The 21,092-nt window shown below is 46.0% G+C and overlaps 1 protein-coding gene across 4 annotated transcripts; it reads right to left on the bottom strand.

Annotated features, from left to right (window-relative positions):
* Positions 1-5,039: 5,039 nt before the first annotated feature.
* noxa1 (NADPH oxidase activator 1) lies at positions 5,040-20,035 on the bottom strand. 4 transcript variants are annotated; one of them, XM_020706350.2, is made up of 16 exons: positions 19,830-19,967; positions 18,149-18,337; positions 17,832-17,914; positions 16,778-16,886; positions 15,935-16,051; positions 14,261-14,368; positions 13,836-13,895; positions 13,719-13,756; positions 13,487-13,625; positions 11,524-11,592; positions 11,278-11,365; positions 8,948-9,039; positions 7,931-8,082; positions 7,750-7,852; positions 6,110-6,233; positions 5,040-6,035 (listed from the first exon to the last, which is right to left on the bottom strand). In XM_020706350.2, exons 2-16 carry the CDS (start codon positions 18,320-18,322, stop codon positions 5,932-5,934), a joined length of 1,560 nt encoding a protein of 519 aa, XP_020562009.1. In that variant the 5' UTR covers positions 18,323-18,337; positions 19,830-19,967; the 3' UTR covers positions 5,040-5,931. The 4 variants fall into 4 exon arrangements, with proteins under 4 accessions (XP_020562009.1, XP_020562010.1, XP_011478057.2 ...); XM_020706351.2 differs by lacking the exon at positions 15,935-16,051; XM_011479755.4 differs by lacking the exons at positions 17,832-17,914; positions 18,149-18,337 and having other exon boundaries at positions 19,830-20,032.
* Positions 20,036-21,092: the final 1,057 nt, after the last annotated feature.

The following is a 21,092-nucleotide window of genomic DNA, read 5'->3' as shown; positions in this document are numbered from 1 at the left end:
GGTACTGAGTGTGTGATGGTACTGCATGAGTGATGGTACTGTGTGTGTGATGGTACTGCGTTTGTGATGGTCCTGCTTGAGTGATGGTACTGAGTGTGTGATGGTACTGCGTGTGTGATGGTGCTGAGTGTGTGATGGTACTGCGTGTGTGATGGTACTGCGCGTGTGATGGTACTGCGTGTGTGATGGTACTGCATGTGTGATGGTACTGCGTTTGTGATGGTCCTGCTTGAGTGATGGTACTGAGTGTGTGATGGTACTGCGTGAGTGATGGTACTGCGTGTGTGATGGTACTGCGTGTGTGATGGTCCTGCTTGAGTGATGGTACTGAGTGTGTGATGGTACTGCGTGAGTGATGGTACTGTGTTTGTGATGGTACTGCGCGAGTGATGGTACTGCGCGAGTGATGGTACTGCATGTGTGATGGTACCGAGTGTGTGATGGTACTGCATGAGTGATGGTACTGCGTGTGTAATGGTACTGCGTTTGTGATGGTCCTGCTTGAGTGATGGTACTGAGTGTGTGATGGTACTGCATGTGTGATGGTACTGAGTGTGTGATGGTACTGCATGAGTGATGGTACTGTGTGTGTGATGGTACTGCGTTTTTGATGGTACTGCGCGAGTGATGGTACTGCGCGAGTGATGGTACTGCGTGTGAGATGGTACTGCGTGTGAGATGGTACTGCGTGTGAGATGGCACTGAGTGTGAGATGGTACTGCGTGAGTGATGGTACTGCGTGTGTGATGGTACTGCATTTGTGATGGTCCTGCTTGAGTGATGGTACTGAGTGTGTGATGGTACTGCATGTGTGATGGTGCTGAGTGTGTGATGGTACTGCGTGTGTGATGGTACTGCATGTGTGATGGTACTGCGTGTGTGATGGTACTGCGTGTGTGATGGTACTGCGTTTGTGATGGTCCTGCTTGAGTGATGGTACTGAGTGTGTGATGGTACTGCGTGTGTGATGGTGCTGAGTGTGTGATGGTACTGCGTGTGTGATGGTACTGCATGTGTGATGGTACTGCGTGTGTGATGGTACTGAGTGTGTGATGGTACTGCGTGAGTGATGGTACTGCGTGTGTGATGGTACTGCGTGTGTGAGGGTCCTGCTTGAGTGATGGTACTGAGTGTGTGATGGTACTGCGTGAGTGATGGTACTGCAGGAGTGATGGTACTGCGTTTGTGATGGTCCTGCTTGAGTGATGGTACTGAGTGTGTGATGGTACTGCGTGAGTGATGGTACTGCGTGTGAGATGGTACTGTGTGTGTGATGGTACTGCGTGTGAGATGGCACTGAGTGTGAGATGGTACTGCGTGAGTGATGGTACTGCGTGTGTGATGGTACTGCGTTTGTGATGGTCCTGCTTGAGTGATGGTACTGAGTGTGTGATGGTACTGCGTGTGTGATGGTGCTGAGTGTGTGATGGTACTGCGTGTGTGATGGTACTGCGTGTGTGATGGTACTGCGTGTGTGATGGTACTGCATGTGTGATGGTACTGCGTTTGTGATGGTCCTGCTTGAGTGATGGTACTGAGTGTGTGATGGTACTGCGTGAGTGATGGTACTGCGTGTGTGATGGTACTGCGTGTGTGATGGTCCTGCTTGAGTGATGGTACTGAGTGTGTGATGGTACTGCGTGAGTGATGGTACTGTGTTTGTGATGGTACTGCGCGAGTGATGGTACTGCGCGAGTGATGGTACTGCATGTGTGATGGTACCGAGTGTGTGATGGTACTGCATGAGTGATGGTACTGCGTGTGTAATGGTACTGCGTTTGTGATGGTCCTGCTTGAGTGATGGTACTGAGTGTGTGATGGTACTGCATGTGTGATGGTACTGAGTGTGTGATGGTACTGCATGAGTGATGGTACTGTGTGTGTGATGGTACTGCGTTTGTGATGGTACTGCGCGAGTGATGGTACTGCGCGAGTGATGGTACTGCGTGTGAGATGGTACTGCGTGTGAGATGGTACTGCGTGTGAGATGGCACTGAGTGTGAGATGGTACTGCGTGAGTGATGGTACTGCGTGTGTGATGGTACTGCATTTGTGATGGTCCTGCTTGAGTGATGGTACTGAGTGTGTGATGGTACTGCATGTGTGATGGTGCTGAGTGTGTGATGGTACTGCGTGTGTGATGGTACTGCATGTGTGATGGTACTGCGTGTGTGATGGTACTGCGTGTGTGATGGTACTGCGTTTGTGATGGTCCTGCTTGAGTGATGGTACTGAGTGTGTGATGGTACTGCGTGTGTGATGGTGCTGAGTGTGTGATGGTACTGCGTGTGTGATGGTACTGCATGTGTGATGGTACTGCGTGTGTGATGGTACTGAGTGTGCGATGGTACTGCGTGAGTGATGGTACTGCGTGTGTGATGGTACTGCGTGAGTGATGGTACTGCAGGAGTGATGGTACTGCGTTTGTGATGGTCCTGCTTGAGTGATGGTACTGAGTGTGTGATGGTACTGCGTGAGTGATGGTACTGCGTGTGAGATGGTACTGTGTGTGTGATGGTACTGCGTGTGAGATGGCACTGAGTGTGAGATGGTACTGCGTGAGTGATGGTACTGCGTGTGTGATGGTACTGCGTTTGTGATGGTCCTGCTTGAGTGATGGTACTGAGTGTGTGATGGTACTGCGTGTGTGATGGTGCTGAGTGTGTGATGGTACTGCGTGTGTGATGGTACTGCGTGTGTGATGGTACTGCGTGTGTGATGGTACTGCATGTGTGATGGTACTGCGTTTGTGATGGTCCTGCTTGAGTGATGGTACTGAGTGTGTGATGGTACTGCGTGAGTGATGGTACTGCGTGTGTGATGGTACTGCGTGTGTGATGGTCCTGCTTGAGTGATGGTACTGAGTGTGTGATGGTACTGCGTGAGTGATGGTACTGCGTGTGAAATGGTACTGCGTGTGAGATGGTACTGCGTGAGAGATGGTACTGAGTGTGTGATGGTACTGCTTGTGTGATGGTCCTGCTTGAGTGATGGTACTGAGTGTGTGATGGTACTGCGTGTGTGATGGTGCTGAGTGTGTGATGGTACTGCGTGTGTGATGGTACTGCGTGTGTGATGGTACTGCATGTGTGATGGTACTGCGTTTGTGATGGTCCTGCTTGAGTGATGGTACTGAGTGTGTGATGGTACTGCGTGAGTGATGGTACTGCGTGTGTGAGGGTCCTGCTTGAGTGATGGTACTGAGTGTGTGATGGTACTGCGTGTGAGATGGCACTGAGTGTGAGATGGTACTACGTGAGTGATGGTACTGCGTGTGTGATGGTACTGCGTGTGTGATGGTGCTGAGTGTGTGATGGTACTGCGTGTGTGATGGTACTGCGTGTGTGATGGTACTGCGTGTGTGATGGTACTGCATGTGTGATGGTACTGCGTTTGTGATGGTCCTGCTTGAGTGATGGTACTGAGTGTGTGATGGTACTGCGTGAGTGATGGTACTGCGTGTGTGATGGTACTGCGTGTGTGATGGTCCTGCTTGAGTGATGGTACTGAGTGTGTGATGGTACTGCGTGAGTGATGGTACTGCGTGTGAAATGGTACTGCGTGTGAGATGGTACTGCGTGAGAAATGGTACTGAGTGTGTGATGGTACTGCTTGTGTGATGGTCCTGCTTGAGTGATGGTACTGAGTGTGTGATGGTACTGCGTGTGTGATGGTGCTGAGTGTGTGATGGTACTGCGTGTGTGATGGTACTGCGTGTGTGATGGTACTGCATGTGTGATGGTACTGCGTTTGTGATGGTCCTGCTTGAGTGATGGTACTGAGTGTGTGATGGTACTGCGTGAGTGATGGTACTGCGTGTGTGAGGGTCCTGCTTGAGTGATGGTACTGAGTGTGTGATGGTACTGCGTGAGTGATGGTACTGCGTGTGAGATGGTACTGCGTGTGAGATGGTACTGCGTGAGAGATGGTACTGCAGGAGTGATGGTACTGCGTTTGTGATGGTCCTGCTTGAGTGATGGTACTGAGTGTGTGATGGTACTGCGTGAGTGATGGTACTGCGTGTGAGATGGTACTGCGTGTGAGATGGTACTGCGTGTGAGATGGCACTGAGTGTGAGATGGTACTACGTGAGTGATGGTACTGCGTGTGTGATGGTACTGCGTTTGTGATGGTCCTGCTTGAGTGATGGTACTGAGTGTGTGAGGGTAGTGCGTGTGTGATGGTGCTGAGTGTGTGATGGTACTGCGTGTGTGATGGTACTGCGTGTGTGATGGTACTGCGTGTGTGATGGTACTGCATGTGTGATGGTACTGCATGTGTGATGGTACTGCGTTTGTGATGGTCCTGCTTGAGTGATGGTACTGAGTGTGTGATGGTACTGCGTGAGTGATGGTACTGCGTGTGTGATGGTACTGCGTGTGTGATGGTCCTGCTTGAGTGATGGTACTGAGTGTGTGATGGTACTGCGTGAGTGATGGTACTGCGTGTGAAATGGTACTGCGTGTGAGATGGTACTGCGTGAGAGATGGTACTGAGTGTGTGATGGTACTGAGTGTGTGATGGTCCTGCTTGAGTGTTGGTACTGAGTGTGTGATGGTACTGCGTGAGTGATGGTACTGCGTGTGTGATGGTACTGCGTTTGTGATGGTCCTGCTTGAGTGATGGTACTGAGTGTGTGATGGTACTGCGTGTGTGATGGTGCTGAGTGTGTGATGGTACTGCGTGTGTGATGGTACTGCGTGTGTGATGGTACTGCGTGTGTGATGGTACTGCATGTGTGATGGTACTGCGTTTGTGATGGTCCTGCTTGAGTGATGGTACTGAGTGTGTGATGGTACTGCGTGAGTGATGGTACTGCGTGTGTGATGGTACTGCGTGTGTGATGGTCCTGCTTGAGTGATGGTACTGAGTGTGTGATGGTACTGCGTGAGTGATGGTACTGCGTGTGAAATGGTACTGCGTGTGAGATGGTACTGCGTGAGTGATGGTACTGCGTGTGTGATGGTACTGCGTGTGTGATGAAAATCCTGCCACGCCTCCACTACCTCCGCCATGACGCCCAGAAAGAACAAATTCACTGCTTTGGCACCAAGATTTTATTGTGATGAAGTTTCAGAACAGACGGTTTAAAAAGAACCCTTCACTTCAGCATCATGGTCACTGTACTTTAGGGCTTTTTTTGACCCACAACGGCCTCCGTGAATGCTCACAGGAATGAAACTCTAGACGGCGTTTGGTAAATCAGCCACAGACATCCAGAGTGTCACCGAATGTTCACTACCTCCCCCTGTTCATAACACTCCCCCACCAGTCCTCCCAAACACCCTGTTTTTAATGCCTAAAAACCACAATGGAGTCAACAATAAGAACATTTTGTGTGTGTTGCCCATTGACTGTTTATGATAAATGGACTAAGTGACCCCTCCCCCCCTTGTATTCCAAACAGGAAGTACCTGCTGGCTAAATGCCTGCTGGCCAAAATCCCATAGACGTCTATAGAGACATAAACAGCTGTTACTCCGTCATTCTATTGGTCAGAATAATCTTTTTAAACATGTTCTTCACAATCCTCTTTTTTTCTCATGATTTTATTTTTTATTCAAGTTATAAACTGACCCATCAGATGCCTCAGTAAAAGCATGTGGTGCCCACTGGCCCCCACCTCCATCATGGTTTGACAGATTCTCCAGAGCTGCCTTCAGTGGAAGGGGTGTGGACTTTCAACAAGCTAACTTATGACTGGAGACAGTGGTCGCCATAGAAACGGTGCCTCAGACAGACTCAGACCAATCACTGCCTACTAACCTTGTCTGGCTCCAACATGGCGGCGTCGGTATGGCAGAAAAATGCCTACTGGATTTGCTTGATTTGGTTGGAGCTGGAAGTAAACAGTTTTCTATTGTTGAGGTCACACTCGCTCATTCCAGTTCCATGTACAGTCAATGATGTTGCCACAGGATCGCTCAGACTTTAAATGTGAGAGGGGTAAAGGCTGCTGTTTTCCCTGTAGGCAAAGCAGCTGGGGAAGATGCCGACGTTTCCAGCACAATGTCCCTCCAGCCATTCTTCATTAACTGCAAGCATGAGAAGAAAGCACCAGTGAACACAAAACAGAGACAAAGACGGCGTCCATGTGGCAGAGCCTCACCTTCACTCAGAATGTCAATGGTGTCTCCCTCACTGAACTCCAGGTCTTCTGGACCCTGAGCGTCATAGTTGTACAGCGCCACCATCTGGTAGAGGATGTGTCGGTTGACCAAGGGGTCATCTTTCTACGGAGCAATTAAAAAAAGGAAAAGATAAGACTTTATCCATACCACTGGGGAAAATGCGATGCCATATGCAGAATTTTATTCAACACAAGTGAAGGAAACTGAGCAAAGAATTATTCCCAGAGAATAGTGGGAATTGTCTGGAAAACAGCTCAACAAAGTGGACCTCATGTCAGGTATTGAATCAGCTGGAACCAAAAGCAGACACAGACTTGGTTTGAAGTTATGCAGTTTATTAAACCTGGAAATGAAGGACTGCCTGGCAATGTTCTTGGATTGAAGATCAGGTGGAGCAGCGAACAGGCAGGAGGGCAGTTAGTCCAGAGAGTATTTCCTGGGGAGGATGATGGCAAGGAGGAGATAAATCCAGAAGGTCTTGACGTGGCTAGCCTTGGTTTGGTTTGAGGAGACTGGAGTAGACTTGACTTGGCTTGGCTTGGCTTAATGAGGTTTGGCTTGGCTTGGTTTGACTCAGCTGGGCTTAGCTTAGCTTGGCTTAGCTTCAGCAAGGCTTCAGTAGTGATCGGTGAATTCTTCCATTGGGAAGCAGACGAACCAACAATGGCTGGAGGGTGTGATGGACTAATAAAGGTTGTCTAATTGGATGCAGAACAGGTGCGAGTGACCTGTTCCTCAAGACACCTGACACCTTAAATACCAGCAGCTGGGTTTGGCAGCTGGCTGGAGCCAAATCCAGATGCTACCAGAGGAGAGGAGCTGCTCAAACCCACAGAGACCATCACCCATCATCAGGAAGCGGATACCAACACTGCTTGCATGTTCATGGACTTCAGGAGGAAGCTGGTGAACACAGACCTCACTGCTGTGGGGACAAGCTGAACCACGGCAGCCGCCTTCTCACCGGAAAGTGACAGAGCAGCCGGCGATCAGAGGAAAACAGGAGGAAGTCCTTTGCTAGTGGGGCAAACTGTACTTTCTTTGGGTGTCAGAACAAAAGCACCAAATCTTGGCTGTGGGTCAGTAATGGAATGGAAGAAGGCGTGTTGAAATATTTACGCTTGTAAAACATTTATGACTGTAAACAAGGAATGTGTCTTTTGCATGGACGGCAAAAGACAGGAGGGCAGCTGCAGAACCATGTTGGTGCTGGAGAACAGACTTATAGAGTGAAGCAGCTGAGAAGGTTAACTGTGACTGTGTCCCTTCAACAAACCACCAAACTGCACACAAACTGTGGTCCTAATTTCATTCAATTTGCACAAAGAAATGTAGTTTTTTTCTCCCTGCAGCTCCAGCGTGTGACATCCTTGGACTCATTAGTAGCCGCTCACTTGAAGGTCAGGCGTATTAGATCATCCCTCAAGTTAGCTGACATGAGGGACAGGACCAACATTTGAAAACGCTGGCAATTGGAATTCATTTCATGAAAGCTGGAGCTGGTGACGTTCAGGCAACTCACTGCCTGCATTTGCATTCAGTAACTAAGTCTGACCTGAACGACGTTGTGGAGTGGGTCTTACGTTGGGATTCAGGGTCTTAGTGTGGTGAAACTCACCTGGCACCACAGGGTGGCTCTGCCGGCCACAGCCAGGTCCTGCACGGTGCCGCCAGGCTCCCCGCTCAGAGGGCTCAGCAGGTGGGAGCCCTGCTGTTTGTGTCTGAGGACAGAGAGAGGCCGCTTCAGGGAGACGCTGGAGGCATGCATCTGCACGTGTTGGTGATCTTCACATGCAAACCTGAGGCACAGCTCAGACGCTGGATGGCCCAGTTTCTGAGCAATGCGCTGCTTCAGCTCGTGGTAAGGAGTGTTCAGGGGGACGGTCACAGCCACCGTGTACGTGTAGTGGACCTTCACCACCACAGATCCCTCCTCCGGTGGGCCTGAATGCTGGGAGGAGCAGGTAGAAGAATATGTGAAGCATCCGCCTGTCACTCACGCCTTAACTGTGTCTAAGCTAAAACGTGGGCTTGTTCTTATATTTAACCTCTACAGAGCTGGCGTCCATATGTGTGGACATCCTATTTTGGGACATACGACCACAGAAGTTCATTCTGCTCAACATATAGTGAGTGGTCTGTGAGGACATGTTTAGAGGGTCAGCTCAAACTTTAGCTTGGGTCTAAAGAGGTTAAAATGTGTTTGTTTGATATGAAGTCTGGTCTTTGTCTTTTTCAACCACAAATACCAAGACGTTCATGGATGCTGCGTAAGCCTGCAGTACTCATGGTCAGCTCTGAATCTCTGTCAAAAGAACTGAATATCGTTGGGGGCCTGGCATCTTCTGATGCCATGAAAAGTAGTTGCAGTTTAAGAAAACAGTTTAAAAAGACGAGCTGGACACTGAGCACAGAACTTATTTTTGGTTTGATCGTCTGAACCTTTTTGGACATCAGTCAGGACTTTCTTGGCAAACATGCATCCAAAGTGCCTTTCATCTGTAACTGACCTGCTGTTTGCAGAAACAGGTACAAACTGGAAGTCCAGTTATTGACTCGTTAAAACTAACTCATTCCTTGTCACAGACAAGAACAGAATTATCATCCCACAGAGAAGCTCTTCCCTCCCTGCGTGTCACTTAACGGGGACACATCAGCTCCCACTGCTAGGTTCAATGCCAGGAAAAGGGTTATTCTTCACGAGTCAGCAAAAAGATTTGGATCAGCTGGGGAGTGAAGAATGACGGGTGTGTGTTTGAGGGGACAACCGTTGTGCACAGATGCAGTTGGAGTCGGAGTCGGAGGGATGATGGTACCTGGACTCGTCCTGTGCTGGCCGCAGGCTTCAGAGGCAAGGTGGAGGAGGGCGGGGCGTGGGGTGAAGTGATGGGGGATGGAGGTGGAGTTTCTGCGGGAAAAACAAAATCAAAGTCAAAGTCAGCTTTATTGTCAATTCTTCACATGTGCATCACATACAATGAATCGAAATTCCGTTTCTTACTCTACTACTAAAAAATAAATAAATACATAAAAAGAAAAGACAAGAAAGACAATTTACAATATTAACCCATAAAGTGTGAGTGCACTTTTGGCAATATATCAAGGCAACGGGGGGGGGGGTTCGTTTGAGCACTGTTCATGGGGGAGATGGGTGGAGAGGGGAGGGGTGTTTAGCATCCTGATGGCCTGGTGTGTGAAGCTGTTTCTGAACACACCCTGTGACAGTACTGCGTCAGAAACACGCTTATGTCTTACAGTAAATGTTTTGATGCAGCAGAGCAGCATAAAGCAGTACTAGTACGTTTTAGTGCTTTAGTCCAGACCAAGTCCTGAACCTTGCGTTTGGTCTGTATTCAGACTGCCATCAACGAGACTTTGCTGTTTTGAACCAAAGCTTTGTCTCAGCGTCAGGTATAAATAACACTTTGGTACGGTGGAGGCGAGCTGCAAGGCGGTTACTGAGGAGACAACGTATAGGAAGGTACTGTGATGAGTTTCTTTGACACATGGTCAGGAAAACAGTTGTTTTAATGAACCTGCATTCATCCAACATAGTTTCGACTTGCTGTGTCTTCTTGTTGCTCCGCTACTCTGTTTACATCCCATAATACCCAGTTACGGTGGCCGTTATGGTCCAGTTGTTCTGCTCAAACAACAGAGTCTTTTCAGACTGAGGAAAGTCGGACTGAACCGAAGCTCAGTCCGATTGGAAATGAACCGAGACCACTTCCAAAGATGGGTCCAGAAGCGGTTCCCGGTTCCAGGGTCCACTTGGGTGTATCCAGACTGAAAATTTGTTCCAGATTGAAACAAACTGTGGTTCACCAAATGTGTCCAGTCTAAATACAGCCTCATTCAGTAACATTGATGTTAAAACAGACTAAAGTGTGATTGTTTAAAGCAGTGACAGATGAAGAAACTACATCAGTCCCATTTATTCTGTGTTTTACAAGTTTCAACCATTTCATCTTTCTGAGACGCACAGGCCTCAGGTTCATCCTCTACTTTTGCTTGATAACTTTTTTTAGTAATTAAATATTGATAAACCCCATAAATAATCTTTAAGCCTCTTACCTAAATGCTAAATGTTTTAGAACATTCGTCACTTCAGATCTCAAGTTCTCTTTCTGCAGTTCTGAAAGTAATTTAAGTCATGTGACCTAATATGTTTTTGAGACAGTGAGAATAATATTCAGCATTACTTTAAAATAACTTTAAAAACTAATCTGTAATTTATCACAGCTTGACAGTAACTCACTGTCACAACACTGAAACTGTAATGTTAAGATCCATCACTTGTTTCCTGACATGAGTTCTGGAATAATAATAATACACAGAAGGAATGACTACAAGGTTCTTCATCATCATCATCATCATCATCATCATCATCATCAAACAGCCTCAGGGAGGTCTCACAGTTAGAATCATCCTGTTTTTTCTACGGTTGACAGACTCGTGGAGGAAGAGACTTTGACATGCGAACTCTGAGCTAAACATTTGTTTTAACTTAATAGAAGCATAAGGGCATTTTAATAATAAATATGTTTTAAGGGTTCAACAGTTAATGACTTAATTCATCGATTTCTATTCCTACGATCCAACCAGATCGATCTGTCTTAGGCAAGTTGTTAGTCAAATCGACCAACAACATTATGAAATCATTTCAACCTGAAATAAACAGATTCTATTGATATTGGAAAATATCATTTGGATTGAGGTACAGTAGGTTTATTTTACTGTAACCCAAAAATGACCAAGTGGCAGCATATTCAAATGATGTGAAATCCAAGAAAAGCAGCAGGTGGCACTGAACTTTCCTCACATCCAGTTGCCTTTACCGGCATAAGCACCAGTTCCTGCTGCGGCAGAGGGGAGGAGCCTCAAACCCAACCATGCCACTGCTTGTTGAAGCTATTGGTGAAAGCTGAAAACTTTATTGGGGTCAAAGACATTTATTGAAACGAACATAAAGGCAAAGGGGCAGAGAGATCTGCAGATGGAGACGCTGAAATCAGAAGGGACTGTCTGCTAAAGGCGACAGCTCTGTGCCTCTGCTGTGGAAAGAATAAGCAGAGCGTTACAGACAGAGGTCCTCTCCCACAGAGGCAGGCAGGTGTCAGGGACACCGCAGGGTTCTCGCCTTTACCTCGAGAAGGAGCGGCAGGGCCAAGCTTGGCCTGAGGCCGACCGGGTGGTTGGAGTCCGGGTGGGAGGGGGATTCCACTGGGAACTCTCTGCAGGAAAATACAGGACAAGGAAATCAGGGAACCAATCTTTATGAACTGAAAGCCCCCAGTTCTGAAGGAGCTGGGTCACCAGCTAAGATCCAAACCAAACAGCAAATGTGATCACCAAAAAATCTGGGGCTAGATTTTGACATGGAGATAATTACATTGTCATTTTTGGCTTTGGGGGCGTTGACTTCAGCAGGTTCCAGCAGGAAGACAGGCAGCAGACCTCTCTGAAAGAGAATTTGTTGTTTCACTTTGTCATCAGTCTTTATGATTACGTTCCTGACTTTACTGAACTTTAAATCTGAGCGCTCTAAAAGGAGTTTGTGACAGAGTTTGGACAAAGAACAGAGGTCACGTTTCTTCTGAGCTTACAAAAACCTTTGATACATAATATTTCAATGAATTTTTTTTTCATTTGGATGCATAACTTTAGTGCCGATGCAAGCACAGGAAACCAACTTTTTAACGTTTGACCAGCGTATTTTTGAACCATTAAACTAACAAACTATTTCTACTCCTGTTTCCTGCTAAATGAACATAGATTGGTTTTGGTTGTGCGCTGCTGTGTAGCTCTTTGCTCAGTGAGACAGTTGTTTTAAATGTATTTAACAGATAAGATCAGATATTTTTCTCTTTGAGGAATTTTCAAACTCACACAACATTTTGAATCCATGTTTTTGAAACTGGCTGCCCACATCATTGCTGCCCCATCACACGTTTATTTCATCTGTCTTTCCTTCTGATTGGAAATCGGCTATTATTCTATTCCTTAAAGGAGGTTCCAGCTCTGACCCCAACTGCTACAGGCCTGTGTCCATCCTGCCATGCCTGGCTAAAGGTTGGTCCTCAAACAGCTAACCCATCTATTGACTCTAACCACATCCTGTCAGATCAGCAGTCAGGGTTCAGAAATGGGCAGGGTTGCATCACGGGAACCCTGGAAGTTTTTAATGACCTCATAACGTCCACGGACAATGAAAAGGTCTGCATGGCTGAATTCTTAGATCTGGCTGAGGGATTTTACTCGGTAAGCCATTCAGTTCTCTTGGAGAGGCCCTCCAGCGTTGGTGTCAGAAGTCAGAACTCTGCCTCTGCCTCTGGTCACCAGCGGGAGCAACCCTAGCGCACGGTTCCTGGATGCCGCACACCTGACTCTCATTTATTCATCAACCACAGCACTGCACGGAGTTAAGCTGATTGTGTCACTCTCCCTTCATCACTGACCATTATATATTTGGACCTGATCTTCTGTCTCCTGATCCTGTGTCTGACTCTGTTTGCCTGCCCCGACTCTCACCTGGATCCCTGACTACCCCGTCTCTACTCTGATTATCTCATGCCTGTTATGGATCCCTGCCTGCCTGACCCTGATTTAGCTTTGAGGACCTTTAGCTGAGCTAATAAACCTGCTGTGTTTGGAGCAGGCCGTCTGCCTTTTCTTCTGACAATTGGCCTGTCTAGAAGTTGCATCAAAATGTTACCTAGCTACCTTAATAACCATGCACAACGAGTGAAGTCAGAAAACTTCATGTCAGACCCTCTCGTCACCTTACAAGGTGTGCCTCAAGGTTCCATGTTGGGCCCAACCTTGTTCTCCATTTACATAATTGATGTGGCCAAAGCTACAGGGGCGTTTCTACAGCATACAGATTCATCTCTGTTGGAGGTATCATCAGCGTAGAGATGTATCTCTACGCTGATGATACCATCCTTTACTCTTCTGGCCCTTCACTTCACTCTGCTGCATCTACCTTCCAACTCCAGCCTCACCTCTGTCGAGACATATTTTTACGACCTTCATCTGCGTCTCAACTTCAAGAAGACTAAATGCATGTTATTTAACCGGAAAAGAAGTGTTACCTGTCCCTACAAGATCACCAGCACGGACGTCTCAGAACTGAAGTTTGTCAATAATAACAGTGACATTATTGTTTGATTTTGAGTGTCATGGATAATTGTGTATTGTTTCTTTTTGTCTACTTTTGTATTCCTGGTTTCACTTTTGCTGGGCCTTCCTGCCAGGTCATCATTGTAAATGAGAATTTTTCTCAACTGATCCTCCTGATAAAATAAAGGATAAGATAAAAATGTTATAATGGCTTATTAAAAACGTGCTCTTACCTGTCCATCATAAATGACATTTATCATTCCATCTCGGTCCTCCTCCCCAAATAAAAACACCACCACCCCCCCTGGTACAGTCAGCTGCTCTGGTGCCCGGGCCATGTATGGGGTCCGCACTCGCATGTATCGAGATTCTCTGAGGTTCAGAGAACAGACAGAATCATTTCCAAATTCTGTTGCTCACAGCAGGATGTTGCTAGTGATGCAGGGTGTTTGCAGGGAAACATACTGAGCTCTGTCGGCCTTCGGCTCATAGAAACCCGGCCTCTGTGGAGAGAACAGAGAGACGGCTCAGACCTGGACGCAGTGAAAGCAGGTTCATCACCGTCGCTGAGCTCACGCTCACCTGCTGCCTCAGAGGTTCAAAGCCTCCAAAATCATCGTTAGGAATCAGCGAAGAGATCACCTGCAGAAGCATCAGAGATCAGCGGGATTCTGTGGACAAGAACTCCGAGAACAAAAGCCCATTTTTAACCCTTGTATTATCATCAGATTTTACTAACACATTTTACCCTTGGGGTCAATTTGACCCCAGGGATATTTGCCTTCAGAAAATGATTGACATATAATTGTTAACCAAGTTTTTGTGTCAGGCACATTGTACATAAATAACCCCTTAAACATGAAACAGATGTGGGTTGACCTGTTCTGTAGCGCTACCCTCAGAAAAAAACGTTTAAATTAGAATGACTAAGGAACGGATGAAGCGTTTGTGAGTGAGAGTGTGTTCATGGTTCTGCACGAATATAGAGACAACAAAAGAGACTTTACCTTTGCTTTTCCCAGGAAGTCTTTCTTTTGAAGCTGCTCCACTTCCTGTTTCCTGGGACGAAACACCAGACTCTCGGGGACCGTCAGAGGGGTGGGGAGCTCCCTCCTCTGTGTCAGATCACACTGAGTTTAGCTGCTTTCTGTCTGAGTCAGCGGCAACAAACCTGGTCTGATCCACTCTCTACGTCTATGCAGGGACAACACTTTTTTCTGTTCTCACCTGCAATAACTTAACTAAACGTACAAAGACGGTTCAATAGAGTAGAGTGATTGATCAGATTGAAAAAACTTTATTCATTCCATGGGGGGGCATTATTTACAGAAGATAAGAAGGTAAGACATAAAACCACAAGGCACAAGTACTAAAACGGGCAAAATGTGCTAAATAACAGCTAAATATTTACAGGGTCTTATTTTGAAATAGGAAACTTTCAAAGGATTATAAAAATGAAAACTGGAATTGAGCAAAACTAGCAGAAGCTGCTGGTTGTTGGTAGATCCTTATAGCTTAGGGGAGAGCGGTCACGAACACTGGTTTACAGTGTGGCGCTCACTCGGATGAAAAGTCACAGAAAACTTTTGTTCCGTGGCCGAGATCTGCCATCGCAGCAAAAAACAAAAAACTGCAAATAAAAGAAAGTGAAAAAAAGGGAAAAACTGCTGCAACAAAAACAAAAAGAAAAAAAAACTTGCAGCTAATAAAAAATGATGTTGTATAAAAACACTGCAAATAAAAAAAGCCACAATGGAAGCGGATTATAGAGGGCTGTTTGTGCCGATGCATTGCTGTGAGAAGAAGGAGAAAAAGAAACAGGAGTTCAGATAGCAAAAGGATTGAGAAAGTTAGTGAAAATGTAAGTGTTCAATGTCACCATGAGGACTTTTCAAAGTGTCCTTTGGTCAGGACATGTAGCCCCAGGTTTGAAGGTCAGCTGGAGGATGGTGGTTTATCGTTAGCTTCGGCTCACCCAGAGTGCAGAAAGACACTAACGAGAGCAGAACGGAGTTCTGCAGCTTTGCTCCAACATGCAGCAAACCACAGTTCCATGCACCACCGCACGGTCCGACTCCAGAGCAGAGTCTACCGCAGACAAACGCCTAACAACAGCTACTGAGTCTGGAACCAGAACACATCCCAGTGGAAACAACTGATGGCTAAACGCTTCCAGGAGCCCATTATTATCTTGAACAATAGAAATCTAAGATATTCCTTTATTAGTCCCACGATGGGGAAATTTCCTAAGGCCTGGGTAACTAAAGTTATTTGGATTACTCTTGTTGAAGTGGGCTTTTTTATTTGCATCGTTTCTTTTGTTTGCACAGTTCCTTATTTTGCTGCGATGGCGAGTCTCGGCCAGCTCATGTTTGCTCTGCAGGACAGATCAGAATCTTCTGAGGTTCAACAAAAAAAAAGGAAAGAGCTTTCTGTGGAGGTGAGCCCAGGTAGGGCCAGCAAAACAAACGTTAAACATCGTTATAAAATGACATGATCCAGTGGGAGGAGGGAGGAATGACTGAGGTCACACTCAGGGGGGGGGGGGGGGGGGGGGCACGATGGTGAGGCGATTCTCCCACCTTCTTCTGTCAGCCCAAAGAATGCGATTGGACTTGGCAGAAACGTGTGCCGTCAGTCTCTTACAGGTGTTCTTAGTGCCTCACCAGGTGGACACTCACCTCAATGCTGTCCAGAGCAGCCTCCAGGTGCCCCGCCCCTCCTCCCTGCAGCAGGACCTCCGTGGCCTGCTCCCATTGGCCCATCCGACAGTACGCAGCTGCTGCATTGTGCAACACCTGGGAGACAACATCTGTTAACTAAACAGGGAACCACAGCAGTGTGATTGATCACGTGGTCAATCACATGATTGATCATGTGATTGACCACACTGAGGTGGCAAACAGACGGTGCAGTGAGAATGTCCTCAGCAAGTTAACTTTGAACAGAAAGGGCCTAAAAACATCCTAATTAAATCAGTCTGTACACACGGTAAAAAAAAAATGAAAATGTTTGGAAATCTGAGAAAACAACTGAAATATTGATCCAAAAATGATGAATCAGTGACCATCAGACAGACTGAGGGACTTTTCAGACTCTTGACTCAGATGCTAATATGGGTTTTATCAGAATCTGCTGATCTTCATCGTGGTTGAACCTCTTCCAGTTCACTAATGTTCCTTATTTACTCTTCTTTTCTTGTGATAAACATAATAACTTTTTCCAACGTGAAAACAGAGTTAATGAAGGAGAACAGGACAGTCTATGCTGAAGCTAAACATCAAAGCTCTTTTCTTCCTTTTATTTCTGGACCCTGTATGGAGAAGCTCAAAGGCATCTTTCAGTCCGGCCGCACAGACCAGCCTCTGTGTTTGTCCTCCATGAAGGAGGCGGCTTATCTTCCAGGTGTGAGCCGCTCATCTGTCAGCATGAGCCCAGCGGCTCTGAAACCCCTCCGGGCTTGAGGCTCCTGCCTCCGTTATGTTTGGAATCAAAAGGCAGATGTGAGTGAGCGGATGACAGACCTGCCAGCTGTAGAGTTTGAACCGCAGTCCCAGCTGCTTGTAGTCGATGACTGTGTTCTTTCTCATGTGCTTCTGGGCCCAGATGCAGTCTGACAGAGCGTCCTCCAACCTGGCAACAGCAGACCAACAGGTGAGCAGAGGAAGGTGAAGAAGATGAGAAGCACCGCAAACAGCTCATGTGACCTGCCGTTGTCCAGAACAGGAACCGGTTTCAGTGACAGTCTGGACTCTGCAGTGAGAGCGGTTTAATGTTCCCCCACCCTCAGACGAAGGAACGAGTGGAAAGGAGAAGTTTACTCCTCCACTGATCTGAAACTGTTAGCAGTTCTGCCGTCACGTAATGTCACTTCAAGATCGATTCTTGACCGAATCATTTAGGATGAAGAAGTATTTGAAGCCCGTCCGTTTAGCCATCTTTCTCATTTCCACCTGAGAGCCATCAGACCAGCAAAGCAGTGGCTGTTCCTCAGCACTGCTGAAGCAAGCCCTGATCATAATACTGCCGCCACATTCTGCTCCGGTTCTCAGGAAGCTTTAGTCGGTTTCTGTCCTCTCTTCAGATGCTTTGCTGCTCGATGCAGAGCGAACCTCCAGCCATGAGCAGACGTCAAATAGGATTTCAGTTACTGATTATTTCAGTATTTTCCCAGGAGGGGTCCTGACGTGTCCAGATCAAGGGGTGGGGGAGTCATTAGGCTGTGCAGCTTTTTAGCCTTAGTTGATTCCATTGATTGATTTCTTGTTTGTTTTTTTCTGCATCGGGTTTTCAGACAGTCAGCATAAACACCATTCTCCGTTTTACTATCATTTGCACTGATGGGCTGTGAAAACAGATTTATTCCAGAATAAAATCATTAAGCAGCACATTAAGAGCATATTTGCTGCGGTAAAGTAGCTTCTCTGTACTTCTGGGTCATTTCAGTGGAATGTGCTTTGCTGTAGCTTTAGTCTGTCTTTGTCACAGATCTATCCAGAGTGCCCTTGAGCCAGGCTCAAATGCATGTTGTTTGCTGAAGAGATGGTTGAGGGTTGGATGGTGTGTGGTGGGACGGACCTCTCCAGCTGCATGTTCACCGCCGCTCTCTGGAAGAAGCCAACGGCTAAGTGCTCGTCCTTGGAGATGGTGAGATCTAAACACTGGACATCACAGCAGAGAGTCGGGATCAGCTTCAAAATAAAACGCTTCCACTTCCAGGTTTCTTTACGGACCCAAAGTTCAAATGAAAATGAAATAACAGAAAGAACAACAGTTTATCTCTACTTTTCACAGAGCATAACAACTGGCAAATTATTTCTCTGTGAATTCAGGGAAGCATCTCATCTTGTTCTGGTTTTTGCTGGTCTGATTGGGAGGATTCTTAAGGTTCAGACCTTCAGAGCCATGTCCAGGTGTCCCAGGGCCAGGTGAGCGGTGGCGGCATTGAACAGAATGCGGGAGGTGGGCTCCTGGATTTGCTGGAGTTTCTCCAGAGCTCCTTGCCAGTCCCGGCTGTCCATGGCCTGCACGGACTCGTCCCACAGCTTCAGTAACTCGGCGTAAAGCATTTTGGCGATCGGGAACTGGAGCACGGAGGAAAAAATGGACAGAAAGGATCAACATGATGGTCTGGACCCACTTTTGTGTTTTCCTTTCTGTGAAAGAAAATTTCCAAACTGTTACTTTGCTCATCTTTCAGTTGGAATCTTTTCTCTGAATCGACTGAGTTTTTGTTGTTGCTGCTTTTTGACTTCCAGCTTCTGATGTAAACATTTTGTATCTCATTTGAGATTAAATGTTGTTTTCATTTCTCTATTGATGAACTTGTTTCTAAAACTGCTAAACTGTTCAGACTAAAATGGTTTGAATACAGCATTTTACTACCCATAAAACTCAGAAAGCATGTAGGAAATAGCATTTTAAATTGGATGACGTTGGAAAAAAACTGGGACAGCAAACCCGCCTCCACTTTGCCGTTTTTGTACGCGAGTATGACAGAGTAAAAGACTCGAGGCGGCAGCTCTGAACATTGGCTTCAAAATAGTGTGGAAAAAAAATGCTGAGCTCACAAATGTCTGGTTGACAAAACGGGGATGTTTTGTTCACACGCCCTTCATCAGATACGTGACCTAAAGCACAGTGGCTTAAGGGAACACAAAGGAACGTCGGCTTGTTTCTAACTTGGAAGGAATGCACAACAAGAAACCTTCACGCATGAACGCTAATGAGAACACAGATTTTAGAACTCCACCATCAGCTGTTATTACCACACTTTAGTTTAACACAAGGAGGTATTTGTACATGTAACAAATGAGAGTGTATGGGCAAATGTTGAATGACTGAATGAAGCTTTACTTATTTAGCACTCCTTTAGGAATACCAAAGTGCTTCACAATAAAAGAAAGACAGAAAAATATGAATCTAATTTAGGTTTAACAGAACTGCTGAAAATATTCCAGTTTATTATGAAGCAGTTCACCAAAGCAAAAAGTAAAAAGCATCAGACAGAGCTCCAGACTATTTTACAGTTTAATAGCAGACTAAATGAGTCACTGACAGATGATGGAAGAGCTTTCTGTCTGATCCTGTACTGAGACAGGAAAAGGTGGCGTTGGGGATGAAAACTCTCACTGTCAGGGGGATTCAAATAAAAAAACTGTAAAAGAGCTAAGATGCAGAATATTTGGAAAACAATGAAAACAAGAAAACAGCACAAAAAAAGGTTTGAGTGGAGTAATTAAAAAATGGTGTCAAGTAGAAAGAAAAAAATCTTATTCTCAAATGATCACCACCTTTTTTTCATAATCAGAAGTTAGGGGCCAACAGTCAAAGGCTGATTTAAACTGGGATGGTTGGAGAATAATGATAAGAAGAAAAACAAATATTCTGGACTTTTAACAAAGTGAGCTTCAGTGTAGAAACCACAGCACACTCCACCAAACCAAATGCAACAACACCAACTGAAAAGACAAACACAAGTTCGGACAGTAATCCTCAGCCTAAATGAATTCAGAATGATTCACAGAACCGGACTCCAGATACTCGTCCTCAACCCAGAATCTGATGGGCTCTTACCGCTGTCTCCCGGGTGTCCGGCTGCTGAGCGTCCTGCCAGTCTCCGTGTGAGCCGTGCTCAACTCTGTCTGATCATTAAGAAGCCTCCACCCACCTGCTACCAGGAAGTTATGCCTCCACATTCCTCACCCACAGAGACATGCTGGCAGAGGAGGAGACTGCAGGGCAACCAGCACCCAGCTCCCATCAGAACCTCTCAGTCGACTTTACAACTGTTTTTAAACATAAACCCTTGAACCCAGACAGGTCACACGTTACACCAAAGTGCCAGAGAGGTAGAAGTTTGAGGATTTCTTCTGTTTTTAAGGTTCTGAGTCACTGGGTTCAGATTTCCTCCTTGCAGGTGAGGAAAGTTTGTTCTAAACCTGTCATAGAAACTCTGGGGAATCCTGAAAGCAGTCTATTGAGAGTGACCTTTGACCCTTACAGGGATTATCTTCAACCAGGAAAACAGGAGAAAATACCAAAGTCCTTCCAGGAAGCTTTGAGTTAAAGCTGGCATTGTGTTCAGGTGTAAGGAAAAAAGGTTTGATTTTTCTGAAGCTTATCTCGCCGGGTCAACCTGCTAAACGACATACGTCATCCTGTGCTGGCCACACCCACTTTGGAAACTCCAGGAAACGGTGACAGAGCTTTGACATGTGATCATGCTTAATGTGGGAATTAATCCTAAACGTCTTTGTACACTTGCAGAGCAGCAAACCAGGGAAACCAACACGCTTGATTTCAACATTTCAGCACAAAACTCTTTGGTTTTTACAGCTTTAGAAAACAGCAAAAAAAACCAGCAAAAATATTAATGCAGGTATTCCTTTGTAGAAGCATCAAGTCACTATAGTATCAGTTTCCTATTTGACTAGGTTATGTTTCAGAAATATAATAAATGCAACGAAAAAGTCATTCTGTTTAGATACATAAAAGGTCAGGATGGTAGGTGAAAGTTTATTTAATTTGTGCGTGTGTGTGTGTGTGTGTGTGGGGGGGGGGGGGGTCTGTTAACTTTTCCCAGAAATAATAATAGTTATAGAACCATCTTAATGTTATGTATGACTTTACAACTTCTATTAGCTACCTAAAAAGCACAACAAAGTTTAAAAAGACGTCGTGTGGCCGTTTAAATATATATATTTTTTTGTATTTATTTATTTAATAAAATAATATTTTTGCTGACAAAACAATGGTTGAAAAACGACGCCATAATAGCTCCCCGTTATTCAAAGCGACCGTAACGTTTACTCCCAGCGTGTTTTCAGGAATCTCGTT

This window comes from Oryzias latipes, chromosome 9 (assembly GCF_053564925.1).
Source record: "Oryzias latipes strain Hd-rR chromosome 9, Olatipes_Hd-rR_3.1".
Classification (NCBI taxonomy): domain Eukaryota; kingdom Metazoa; phylum Chordata; class Actinopteri; order Beloniformes; family Adrianichthyidae; genus Oryzias; species Oryzias latipes.
The sequence above is the reverse complement of the archived record's forward strand: the minus strand, read 5'-3'. Positions and strand labels throughout refer to the sequence as shown.

What these genes read in the sequence shown, in the direction of transcription:
- noxa1 (XM_020706350.2), bottom strand. Translation starts at nt 18,322, where the DNA reads ATGCTTTACGCCGAGTTACTGAAGCTGTGGGACGAGTCCGTGCAGGCC. An exon ending in ACTTCCTGGGAAAAGCAAAG is followed by an intron (nt 13,896 to 14,260) that starts GTAAAGTCTCTT and finishes ATGCTTCTGCAG; the next exon opens with GTGATCTCTTCGCTGATTCC. An exon ending in TTGAACCTCTGAGGCAGCAG is followed by an intron (nt 13,757 to 13,835) that starts GTGAGCGTGAGC and finishes TTCTCTCCACAG; the next exon opens with AGGCCGGGTTTCTATGAGCC.